General features: G+C 40.4%; 1 protein-coding gene across 4 annotated transcripts in view; it reads right to left on the minus strand.

Moving 5' to 3' along the window:
- Window positions 1-8,306: 8,306 nt before the first annotated feature.
- Window positions 8,307-13,470, minus strand: part of SCAMP1 (secretory carrier membrane protein 1) — a 34,770-nt gene continuing 29,606 nt past the window's right edge. For all 4 annotated transcript variants that reach the window (XM_075590950.1, XM_075590961.1, XM_075590970.1 and 1 more), the window contains 2 exons: window positions 13,248-13,365; window positions 8,307-12,685 (listed from right to left, as the gene is read on the minus strand). In XM_075590950.1, coding sequence (XP_075447065.1) covers window positions 12,521-12,685; window positions 13,248-13,365 — 283 coding nt within the window. In that variant the 3' untranslated portion in view covers window positions 8,307-12,520. The remainder of the gene's footprint in view (window positions 12,686-13,247; window positions 13,366-13,470) is intronic.

A 13,470-nucleotide genomic window follows, 5' to 3' on the forward strand; every position in this document is an offset into this window, starting at 1 on the left:
ACACTCATGAGCCAAGATAAAAGAGCATTTTAATTCACCCAGTATCAAACTGTCTGCACTTATATTGTGTTTCTTTATTTCTCTCCCATGCTCCCCCTGGATCACGCACGAATTTGCATAACCTGAGGGACCAGTGGAACCAGTCCCTAACCAGCTGGGTTGAGCAGGGTTTTTTTATACATTTTCTATATACTTTTTTATACACCTTGTCATCAATTCACGTATTTATCACTTGTGTATATAAGTTTGTCACTTTTTGTATCAATAGATTTAAGTAATATCCACTGCACATTAATAGTGGACACTAGTAGAGTTAGCGCTTTATATTCACTAAAACACAGCAAGTTTATTTATATAGCGCCATTAATGTACATAGCGCTTCACAGAAGTAATACACGTGGTAATCAAATAAATAACAGATAATATAAATAACAGATCATGGGAATAAGTGCTTTAGACATAAAAGTAACATTAAGGAAGAGGAGTCCCTGCCCCGAGGAGCTTACAGTCTAATTGGTAGGTAGAACGTACAGAGACAGTAGGAGGGAGTTCTGGTAAGTGCGTCTGCAGGGGGCCAAGCTTTATGTATCATGTGTTCAGAATATCCACAGTGCTATTCATATGCTTCTTTAAGCAAGTGTGTCTTAAGGTGGGTCTTAAAGGTGGATAGAGAGGGTGCTAGTCGGGTACTGAGGGGAAGGGCATTCCAGAGGTGTGGGGCAGTCAGTGAAAAAGGTTTAAGGCGGGAGAGGGCTTTAGATACAAAGGGGGTAGAAAGAAGACATCCTTGAGAAGAACGCAAGAGTCGGGATGGTGCATAACGAGAAATTAGGACTGAGATGTAAGGAGGAGCAGAAGAGTGTAAAGCTTTAAAAGTGAGGAGAAGAATGGAGTGTGAGATGTGGGATTTGATCGGAAGCCAGGAGAGGGATTTCATGAGGGGAGATGCTGAGACAGATCTAAGAAAGAGTAGAGTGATTCTGGCAGCAGCGTTTAGGATAGATTGTAGGGGAGACAGGTGAGAGGCAGGAAGGCCGGACAGCAGGATGTTACAGTAATCAAGACGGGAGAAAATGAGGGCCTCAGTAAGAGTTTTAGCAGTCGAGCAACAGAGGAAAGGGCGTATCTTAGTTATATTGCCCAGGAAAAAGCGACAGGTTTTAGAAATGTTTTGAATATGAGGGGCGAATGTGAGAGAGGAGTCGAGTGTGACCCCTAGGCAGCGTGCTTGGGCTACTGGGTGAATGATCGTAGTTCCAACAGTAATGTGGAAGGAGGTAGTAGGGCCAGGTTTGGGAGGAAGTATGAGGAGCTCTGTTTTAGCCATGTTGAGTTTAAGGCGGCGGAGGGCCATCCAGGATGATATAGCAGAGACATTCAGAAACTTTGGTTTGTACAGCAGGTGTAAGGTCGGGTGTTGAAAAGTATATTTGTGTGTCGTCAGCATAGAGGTGATAATTAAACCCAAAAGATGTTATTAGGTCACCTAGAGAGAGTGTGTACAGAGAAAAGAGAAGAGGTCCCAGGACAGAGCCCTGGGGTACCCCCACAGAGAGATCAATAGAGGAGGAGGAGGTGTTAGCAGAAGAAACACTGAAAGTACGATGGGAGAGGTAGGATGAGATCCAGGATAGAGCTTTGTTCCGAATACCAAGAGTATGGAGAATGTGAAGGAGAAGAGGGTGGTCCACGGTGTCAAATGCTGCAGAGGTCGAGTAATATGAGCAGTGTAATGACCTCTGTCTTTGGCAGCATGGAGATCGTCAGTTATTTTAGTGAGGGCTGTTTCCGTGGAGTGAGCAGTGCGGAAGCCAGATTGTAGAGGGTCTAGGAGAGAATAGGTGTTGAGAAAATGGAGCAAGCGAGAGAATACAAGACGTTCAAGGAGTTTAGAGGCAAAAGGCAGGAGGGAGACAGGTCGATAGCTAGAAAGACAGGTAGGGTCAAGCTTGCTGTTTTTGAGTAATGGTATGACTGTTGCATGTTTGAAGGAGGATGGAAAGGTTCCAGTGCAGACAGAGGAGTTAAAAATGTGTGTGAGCGTAGGGATTATAGTAGGAGCAAGAGGTTTTAGGAGATGGGAGGGAATGGGGTCAAGAGGGCAAGTGGTAGAGGGAGAAGAGGCGATCAACAGCGACATATCCTCCTCTGTGACAGTGGAAAAAGAGTCAAGGAAGGCAGGAGGAGAGTTAGTAAGAGGTGTAGGATGGGAGGAAGAAACAGAGGGGATGTTCTGACGTATGGATTCCACCTTTTCCTTAAAATAGTCAGCAAAGTCCTGAGCGGAGATGGAGGAAGGAGAGGCAGCTGAGGGTGGTTTGAGTAGAGTATCAAAGACAGAGAACAGTCGGCATGGGTTAGACTTGTGCATGTTGATTAGTGAAGAAAAGTAGGCTTGTTTAGCTTGCGAGAGAGCAGAGTTGAAACAGGATAGCATAAATTTGTAGTGAAGGAAGTCTGCGAGAGTATGAGATTTCCTCCAGAGGCGTTCAGAGGAACGAGTGGAGGAACGCAGCAAGTGCGTGTGGGAATTTAACCAGGGTCTAGGGTTAGAAGGGCGAGTGCGGCAGAAAGCGGGGCATGTAGATCAAGAGAGGACAAGGCAGAGTTGTAGTTCCTGACCACGTTGTCAAGGTCTGTAGCAGAGCTGAGAGAGGAGAGGGAGGAGCGTAAAGTGGACTCAAAGTCAGGTAAGTGAATAGAGCGCAGGTTTCTGCAAAACCGGGGGGTAGACGGAGGTGGAGAAGGGGAGAAGCGAGATAGAGAGAATGAGATGATGGTCAGAGAGAGGAAAAGGGGAAATGGAGAAATAGGAGAGAGAAGTTTTTAGTGAAAACCAGGTCTAAGTAGTGGCCATCCTTGTGGGTGCTGGCTGCAGTCCACTGTTTAAGGCCAAAAGAAGAGGTTAGAGAAAGAAAGCGGGAAGCCCAAGGGAGAGAGGGGTCATCAATGTGGCAATTGAAGTCCCCAAGGAGAAGAACAGGGGAATCTGAGGAGAGAAAGAAAGAGAGCCTGATTTCTAAAGTATTCACGAAACTCGTTCTGGTTTTTCTTCTTTTTGATGGTTCTAATTGTTTTCGAAGCCATGATGAAAGGCACTTGCGGTGTGATTTGTTTTTTAGAGGAGTAATCAGAGCTGAAATATTTTCATAGGCTTAGAATGGTGCTCAGGGCACTACAGAATCAGGGCCTCAGAACATCAACTCAGTCAGCTCCATCCACAGGCTTTTTTCATGGATATAATTCTTTTGTAGAGGGGTGCCTATTCCCCTGGGAGTGATCACAGTATTTCCACCTGTGTGTGTTTTGTCTTGTCTGATTTGGTCTTTGCTGCTTTCTTTTAGTCTTCTGCACACAGATACAGGGGGATAGGTATAAAGGCTGTTAGAGAGCCATGGTTGCCATCTTGGTGTTGTGTGGTTCAGCTGTGCCTCCCCACCAGTGGAAGCTCCCTGTGTGCGGGGGCTGGGGGAGGGGAAATGAAAGAGTGGATCTGCGCTCATCCGCGGGACCACTATAAAGCACTTCCACCCCGATGGCTGCCCCATCTAGCATACACAAACAGGATCACTCAATGCTCAACCTTAATATTTATATATTGTGCTTATGTAAGGGGTGCATTGGGAATAAATAACTATGTAGCCAAATGATCGAGATGATCACAAAAAGAAACCCCAAAATCTGCATTTTTTTTTTTCACTATGAAAGGGCGGTATGGCGAGACAGAACCGGTTGCTAAAATTTCTGAAATCACACCACTGCCCAGAACATCATGTTATCAAAATCAGTAACAGACAACATGTTCCCTGAGTTCAACACAATCCACAAAACTAAATTATATGCAAAAACAACGTCCGTTAGTAATCTCATTAGCATAGGGTTAACGCTGTGTTAAGTTAGCACGTCCTTGCGTTAGCTTGAGATAACAGGACTGTCTTATCTAAAGATGGCAAAAGTGGGAGCAGTCTTGCATTACTACGCAATTGCTATGGAGCGCTCACACTTTGTTTATCTCTATCTCTCAGGTGTACCCTTGTGCACAAATGTCTCTCCTCCTGTTATCTGAAGATATACTTGGGGAGGTGTGTGTGTGTATGTGTGTGTGTATGTGTGTGTGTGTGTATGTGTGTATGTGTGTGTGTATGTGTGTGTGTGTATGTGTGTGTGTGTATGTGTGTGTGTGTGTGTGTGTGTGTGTATGTGTGTGTGTATGTGTGTGTGTATGTGTGTGTGTGTGTGTGTGTGTGTGTATGTGTGTGTGTATGTGTGTGTGTATGTGTGTGTGTATGTGTGTGTGTATGTGTGTGTGTATGTGTATGTATGTGTGTGTATGTGTGTGTGTGTATGTGTGTGTGTGTATGTGTGTGTGTGTGTATGTGTGTGTGTGTGTGTGTGTGTATGTGTGTGTGTATGTGTGTGTGTATGTGTGTGTGTATGTGTGTGTGTATGTGTGTGTGTATGTGTGTGTGTGTATGTGTGTGTGTATGTGTGTGTATGTGTGTGTATGTGTGTGTATGTGTGTGTATGTGTGTGTATGTGTGTGTATGTGTGTGTATGTGTGTGTATGTGTGTGTATGTGTGTGTATGTGTGTGTATGTGTGTGTATGTGTGTGTATGTGTGTGTATGTGTGTGTATATGTGTGTATATGTATATATGTATATATGTATATATATATATATATATATATATATATATATATATATATATATATATATATATATATATATAATTTTAGAGGGTGGAAGGCTGGCTCCTTTTGAAACCAGCAATTCACAATGTGTAAGATTTGAAGTTACCTGTTGGCACTTAAAAAGGCTTTAACCTAAGTTAACGTCTTGTTAAGTCAACGACGACTCTCTGTGGATCTGGGTCTAAGTCGGGAATTGCTCTCGCAGTTAGAAACCTATAGCTCTTGGTCAGTTATACATATTGCGTCTCCTGTGGTATTATTCAGTTAGGCATATAGCCCTTAACTTACAAAGCTATTACAGATGCTAAATTATGACATTCAAATTGCTGGAAAATTTACTGCATGGATAGTTTATATACTTTATTGCATTATGTTAAGCGACACTGCCCCTTTAAGCAATTACCCTTTGCATCCCGCTGACACTATTCCGAGTAGAAACGGAGCATGGGAATACTAAGAATTCCAGTAACCAAGCACCCAGTATTTGTACAAATGTTTCCAAAAGAAATATCATATACAAGAGACCTCCCTCTGTAAAAGATAAATGAAGGGAGTGTGTGAACCCATAAAATGAGCAGTGTGTGCATGGAGCAAAGTATTTGTTTGCTGAAAACAGGAGTAATTTATGGAATATTTGTTTTCTAGTGCCTCTTGTAAAGGGTTTCTCACACACAGCATGTAAATAGTTTAAAAACGTTAAACAAATTCTTTTTAAATATATGGAAAACATTTTTTTTATTTTATGGAAACCTTGTCATCCTCTTAAGTTACTTATTGTCTTGCTCTCCATGCAGTCTGCAATAAGGAGCTAGGATTCAGGATTAAAGAGGACAATACAATACATATGGATGGTGCTTTCCAGTGGAAAATAAGGAACTACATAAGTTCACACACGCAATGATGTTACCATTATTGACTGATTATCAAAGCAGCAGATCTATCTTTAAGAATGTTTATTAAAGGCTTTAATCACCAATATTAAACTCGCTAAACAGATCACTGCCCGCCTAACCTGTTTCAATCCAAATGTTGATGGTATAACAGATAATGTTCAGACTCCCACATCTAGGAGTGTTCACTTCTGGTTCCAATACTAACCAAGCTTGAACAGTGAAAATCCAGGTCATTAACCACAAAAAATTAAAAAAAGAAAAATGCAGAAATGCATAAAAACAACAGAAATTTCATGATACCAAAGCCCTGACATTTGTGGCCTAAAATTCTTGAACCAGGCACACTGACTTGAAACATTAGTGGTACTCTGACAGACTGAATAAAAAAACACCTGGGGAGAACTGTGAGGCTTAAAAAGCTTTATACTCTATGAAAAAGTAATTTGCTGGGTCAGCCTATAATAAATGTACATATATGCCGATCCAAAGTAGATATCCAAATTGAGCTGCTAGGCCTCTGACAGTCCATAAAAGGGTGCTATGCTTTAGCACGCCTTTATATAAAAAAGATAAAAGGCGTGCTAAAGCAGAGCACCCGTTCATGGATTTGGGTCTTTGTGGCCTAAATTGGGAGTAGCAAAAAGAACAATGAAAGTACGACACAGACACACGTCTGGAACAGATGAAAGAAGTTCACAATAATGCCCACAAAACAAAGAAAAGGAAACCACACACTCAAAAAGAACAGACAAGGTCTGTAAATCAAAAAAGTATTTTACTGAAGGTAAGCATAAAAAAACCCATACATACTGAATACAAACATACAGATAAGTGAGCTCAAAAAACAAATAGGGCTAACAAAAAAAGTTACATGCAAAGAGTACTTAACCCAGCTCACAATGGCTTACCCACACCTTAACACCCCCGTCCCCAATTTTTTTTATTCCTCCCCCTCCTTTTTATTTTTTCCCTTTTTCAACCCGTGTAACCCACCTGTTGAGTATACCAGTACGTACCACTTCCTATTTTATTTTGCCATTTGTTATGCCTGTTCTACAGCCATTATTGTGAGCTGCATATACCGTATTTCCTCGATTCTAAGACACTCCTTTTTTCCCCATGTCTGAATTTGGGATGCGTCGTAGAATCGATGTATAAAAAAAAAAAAGTCTGCAAGGGGGCGCTGCTGGAGCAGCCGCAGCGGGATGTTTTAAACACCCAGCAGCACCAGCTCGACAGAATTACCCGGCTCCGACCACGGCTCTTCTTCCCTCCCGACTCTCAGCGACTAGTATCCCTCTGCTGTATGAATAATATGACTATTGTAGCACAGATGTTTAAGCCGTCTATCGCCAAACAAGATCCAGCACAATATTTTGTAGCAGTAGGGTACGCTCAACATAGTAGCTGTGCTTCTGCCTTCACCAGTGTCAAGTTGGGTAACACTTAATTGCTGAATAAATCCTTAGTCTTTATAGCTAAAGAAGGGAAGAAGTTATAAAGTGACTTCCGGCATGGAAGGTATTTGATGGAGGAACAGCTCTTAATAAATATTGCCCTTTATGGCAAATTCACTTCAATGGGGCCATAAAGTATCTTCGAGCAGAGGTCTTTTCTAAAAAATGAGAGAAAAATCAGATTTACGGTGGTACACACCTTCAGCATTAACACGGTTTGCAAATAAAAGTTGCATAAAGGTGGCGTGATGAATGTAGGCTATTGTTTGCTAGCAAAAACATTTTTTCCTGCACATTTAATGTAGTATTTATCTTTTATCCAAAATGTTTTATTAAATCAAGGGTGCGTCTTAGAATCGAGGAAATACGTTAACTTTTTCTTAGCCAGATTTGCTTTTTGAGCTCACTTACCTGTGTGTATTCACTATGTACAGTATAGTGTTTTTTTGCTTACCTTCAGTAAAAACACTTGATTTACAGATCTCTGTTCCTCTTTTTGAGTGTGCAGGTTTCCTTCCTTTAATGTTTTGTTCTGATATTAAGGGATTTAGGGGGTCCCTTTGGATTCCCTGCACCTTGACTTTTCTTTGCTACTTATCTTGGGCACACTGATTCTCACCACAATAACAGCCACCTTTACAAGCAGGAAAGCTTATAAAACATCCACGATAAATTAGGCTGATCAAATAAAATAAAATAAAAAAAGTAGCTGCAAACATATGGAAAGGGCTTGGCTTTACAATTCAAGGCTATTGCAGTCCCTCCTCCCCCCCAAAAGGTGTACCACCATTCTTTAACAAGAGAATGAGATGTCTTTTCAATGTCTGTTTCACAAAAATCACAAAATGTACTCAGTTTTCTCCTCAAATAATTGCACTGGTAAAACATTTAAATGTGCTACCTGTTTTTATTACCTGTGGAAGGAGCACCCAATGCCATGCCAGTTTCTACTCTAAAATTGCATTTGGAACTACCATAAGACACAGAAAACCTCTAAATCAAACCAAAACTATGCCTATATATTGTAGTATTAACACCAATTATCTTTTCTTTATAAAAGATTGTCAGTTCTCTTTAAAAGATCTCTGTATTTTGTAACCATGTATTATTTGTCATCATAACTCTGTGCCCAGGACATACTTGAAAACGAGAGGTAACGCAATGTATTACTTCCTGCTAAAAAATTAAATAAATATACAAAGTTGCATGATTAACCCAAAGCCAGAAATCCATATACTAGCATATTGAGGAAAAATAAATGCACACATCCTTAAATATTAATTTTATTCTATGACACTCTGTGTTAATACAATAAATATACAAAAAAAAAAAAAAAACATCTGAACTACTCAGACATGCAACACAGAGCGGGAAAGAGTATGTTTGTACCGGACAATTATTTTATTTTTTACTGTGATGGCAGAGCATTTAGTCATTTACAAAATATACAAACATCCTTTTAGATAAATAAAATCCAAGCTTTAAAATGCAGAAAGACCATAAAGAGTGCGGACATTCTAGTGTTAAACATTGGTCTCACCGAGCTACAATAATGCAAATTGAGAATTAAAACATTTAGTGCATTAAAACTAGCTATAGTTGTAACACAAAACAGTGGGTCTTACATTATTCAGCCTCTGAAGAACAAAGTGGTTATAACCGAAGTCAATTTTCAAGAGTGTGCGCGTCATCAGTTTTCTATGAGACATTTGATGTGATATTTTCTTTAGATTTCAAAACTATATGCTCATATTTTATGCATATAACTTGTCCCCTCAGGTGACCCGTCTGAATAAGTGCATTGTGACTTGGAGTAAATAATGTACTATGGCTATACTTTTTAAAGCGGCCATAACTTTTACATGTATTGCTCTGTAGCCCTGCACAGATTTATACACTTGGCTACGGTAACCAGGAGCACCTAAAAACACTTCAGTACCATTACAGGCGGTTAACGAGCATTCACTCAAATTGCAATTAAACAACGGCTATTGACTATCACACGAATAATAAATACCTCAGCGTTTTATTCCCGCGGACATCTCTTGAACTAGTAAAAGTCAACGTGTCATGTGGCTGAGAAAGTTTACATCAAACAGTTTTCTTTTGCAATGCACGACTTTTCAATTATACTGTTTACACTCATTCAAATGTTGGTTGTAGGTTTAAAATCAAATGTAGTGGTTAGAGAGAATTAACAAGTTTGAGGTTGACAAAGAATAGCATGCTATTGCATCCAAATGCTGCTAATGTACCTGAATTCTGACGAGCAAAGTTGGTTAGACACACAAAAACAAAAAAAAGCCGTTGCATAGTTATTTAACATTTTTTGCAGTGCCAAGGGGATTGTTCTTGTAAAATAAACCTTTTTTTCTTGTGCGTTGTCTTCGCCGGTCAAGAGCAGCCTAAAAACTAAAAAGCAGTGTCATACTTGCACATTCAATGATTGCTTTTTGATATAGTGTTGTCTGTGGAAACTGCTGGGTTTGTCTTGTCAGTTCAGTACTGCTGCAAAAACTCACCATATAACCCTACAAAAAAAAAAGAGAGGAAAGAAAAAGGAGACCAAATGTGTAATATAAAAATAGAAAATATATTCATAGTATAAAAAAAGTCCCTCACTCAACAAGCAAACAGGCATATAAAACATGGCAAAAAAAAGCTTTATGGGATTGCTGGACCCTTCATGGATGTTTCAGGCAGTAATACGTTAACCAGACGTTATTTCCTTAGAAGGAAGAGGCAGAGAACTGACTGGACAGGTGGCCATTGTAAACCAAGTCTGGATAGCTGAAGTAAGCCGTCTCAGATCGCGGATGTGTGGAGTGGGTGATCGGTGGAGGCTTGGCACACAAGTTTGACGCACAAAAACCCCATACCCATATCCAAACGAGTACACAGGCGTGAGCTGGAGAACTGACCGAGCAGAGGCGCCGCGAGGAAATAACTGCCGATTAATGCGCCGGGTTCTGCTGTCCAGCATAACCGCCTGAAACATCCACGTAGAGACCAGCGACCCCATAAAGCTATTTGCTGCCATGCTATATATGCCTGTTTGCATGTGAGTGACTTTTTATGCTACCAATATATTTTATAATAATCATATTATACTATTGGTCTCCTTTTTTCTTACCTTTTCTCTCCCCATCTTTTTTTTAGTATTATGTTGTGAGTCTTTGTTGGGTTTGTCTTGTCCGTCCAGTACTGGTGCAGAGTAGCGCACTCTTAAGGATTGTATGGACTTTGGACTGTTTTGCTCATTTGGTGGGCAGATTAAAGTGCTGCACCAATGGTATTTTTGTAGACTTCAATAAGCTGTATATCTAGTAGGAATTTATTTATATTGTCTCGCTATTGCTGCATTTTTCACTAAGGTTATTGACGTAGTTATTATTATACAGATAGTTGCTGTAGAGTAGCTCCACAAATACTTATTCTTGTTGATCTGTGCAAACATGACTTGTTTCATTTTAGCGCTTGATGCGACATGTTCTATTTCAGTTGTTTCTGCCCACAGTGCAGAACTACAATTCAACATTTTACAATTCAGCATGTTACGGTGAAGTCCCACTTAACTACATTGCAGACAGCACCCATTCATGTAACATTTTGTAACACAGGCCAAGTTACAATGTTGGATGTGAAATAGTTTGCGCAGTTAGGTTTTCAACCCTAAATTTGCAAACGTGCAACAAATATCATGGAATAAATAATACATACCACAGGTTTGCTTTAATGGTACACATTGAACCAAGGAAACAATGCAGAGTTAACTTGAAACAGCTGAATCAAAGCGGTTTCCAGAAAACTAGATTGGTCCAACAGCATAAATGTAAAAACAATTGGCAGGTGGTAACTTTTTGGATTGGCTTTAGTGGAACGACACCTTCACAGAAAACAAATACACATGATTTGGTTTGGCTACTGAGCTCAATATAGCTTTTTTTTAGCCACTGTGGGCTAAAGAATCTGTAAAATAGACCATAGAGAGGGACTCTGAATAAGTCACCTCCGAGTACGGATCGTCTATGCATGGCTATTCATTGACTGTGTAGATTATTTTCTTGCTATAGCCTTTTTCCTTTACATACACACAGTGTCTGTTCGGTGAAGGACACGAGGCCTTTGGGATGTGATTTGTCTGGAATTTGTCATTTGTCACAAGTCAATTCAATGTCAACAGCTGCTGCAAATTGTACAGTTTTAAGACAACAGTAACACAAACTTCCATTCAATTGTCACAGAAACCTGCAGTTTTTATATGTCAATTGAGCAAATATGACCCGGGGCGTGGGGAAGGGGGACGCATGTGCCTTTGAAATGTCAAGAAAAATTATGTCTGATCACCAGTTTCATGCTGCTCTGACGAGCGGTAAACAAACTTAAAGACAATACCGCTAGTACGATAAACAAACGGTCTCCACTGCATAGAAGGTCTATGCTGCTAAGTGGAGAATAAGTGACCTATCAGCAGGAAAAGTGCTTCAAGAAAAAGCAACTAAAAACAAGAATATACGGCATTAAATAACAAAACAGCACATTTGGGAGTGTTAAAAGTATCACAAAATAACAAAAGGTTGTGGTGTCCACTAAATAAGACAAATTCAGCAAATCTACGGGCACTATTTCCCTTTCTATACTGAACTGCTGATTTAACTTTACATTGCATGAAACATTCCACCACACAGACTGCCGATTACCTACATCATTCCTGGGGGAAACGGTAGAATTACACAAGAGCTAGTCATCTAAAAAGCAGTGCAGATGGGTTCGTATACACAAGTCATGCTTGGAAGTTGGCATGAATTATGTGAAATTAGATATTACAAAGAAAAGAATTTAAAAAAGTGTCAAATGTAAAAACAAAAAGATACCAACGTACTTTCAACTTTTTTGTTTTTTATTGGCTGCACTAATGGCAAGCCAAGCAGCCACAAATACCCGACTACAATCCACTGTAGTTAACTTAAAACAAACAGAGTTGCAACTTAAATGTGAATGCTGAATTGGGGGTGGGAAAATAACACATCTGCACTTCCATCTAAAGAAAAGATTTCAAAATGTCCATCCACCAACAATAAAATAAGCAAATACTTTCTGGGTTTATAACCTTACAAGAGGTCCAATCTAATGACTCCAAAGACACAGTAATCCACCAGAATTATTCAGACACATTAGGAAAAAGGCTTCCTAACCTCAAATAAGAAAACAAGTGGGCAAAAAAAAAAACCCAACAAAAACACTAGTAACAGCCTTGCGGATTTAGCCCATGCACAAGTGAGTAACCCTTTCAGTGCCCCGGGGGCCTTCTATGACATGGGACATGTTGCACTTCCCTCTGGCACTAAATGTGCTGATGGATCAAATATATACGCGGCAAGTGCAAATACAGAAGTCTTTTGTGGGAATTGTAAAAATGGCAGGAGGAATAGCGAACGGCTGAAGACAAATGATAGTGGTTGCTTGCTGCTGGCTTCCCTTATATCTGGTTGCCCTTGAAAGCATTCTGCGCAGCGTTGGTTGCTGCTGAAGAGGCCGCATTTGCTGCAGCCGTCTGCACCGTCTTGTTGGTCATCACCCCTGTTGCAAACTCTTGCTGAGCCTTCTCAAAGCTAGCATCTGTTGTCCGGTACAGCCCATGCACCTGCAATGCAACAATCATATGCAGGTTTTACAGCAACACCATGATGACACAGGTCAGAGATGCTATTTGCTGTCTGCTGGCTACTGTGACATTTTATGTTTAACATCCCCCCTTAATAGCACATACACATTTTTTATAAATAAGTACTTGTATTGCAAGATTTAAGGAAGTCCCTTAGGCTAAGACTAATCATTTTTGACATTTCAGAGATGTAGTACATTTACAGTAGTCATTTTAAAACACACTAAAGGAAAGGTTTCTATGTACACAAGAGTTTTACCTCTATTATATTTGCGAAGGAGATTAAGACTAAGTTATATGACAGCAAAGTCAGACAATGGTGCTCAGTAGGCAGCAGTGCCAACCATGTGTTTTTGGCATATGCACACACGCACCTAGGCCATATCAAGTTTGCTGGCAATGGGAAATAATACAGGTGTGATGCAGGTGAAGAGCGGGTCAGGAGATTGAGTGACTAAGTCCAAAATCTTGTCTCCCCCACAAATCGCACTGACATACAGGTTCTTCCAGCAATGGCCGTTCAAGATCACTGATGGCTTACCTTTTTAAACATGACTAGTGATATTACTGCAGAGGCAGTGAAGAGGGCAGCGATCATGATCATCATTATTCCAACAGGAGTACTTTTGTTGAGTCCAGTCAGTGCAGAAATCCATCCACTAGAAGGGTTTAAAGATATTCAAATAGGATACGTGAGGTTCACCAGATCACATTTGGGACAACGAAAAACAAGTAAATCGTTCTCCAGTGGCCACTCCTTGCTC

This window comes from Ascaphus truei, chromosome 1 (assembly GCF_040206685.1).
Source record: "Ascaphus truei isolate aAscTru1 chromosome 1, aAscTru1.hap1, whole genome shotgun sequence".
NCBI lineage: Eukaryota > Metazoa > Chordata > Amphibia > Anura > Ascaphidae > Ascaphus > Ascaphus truei.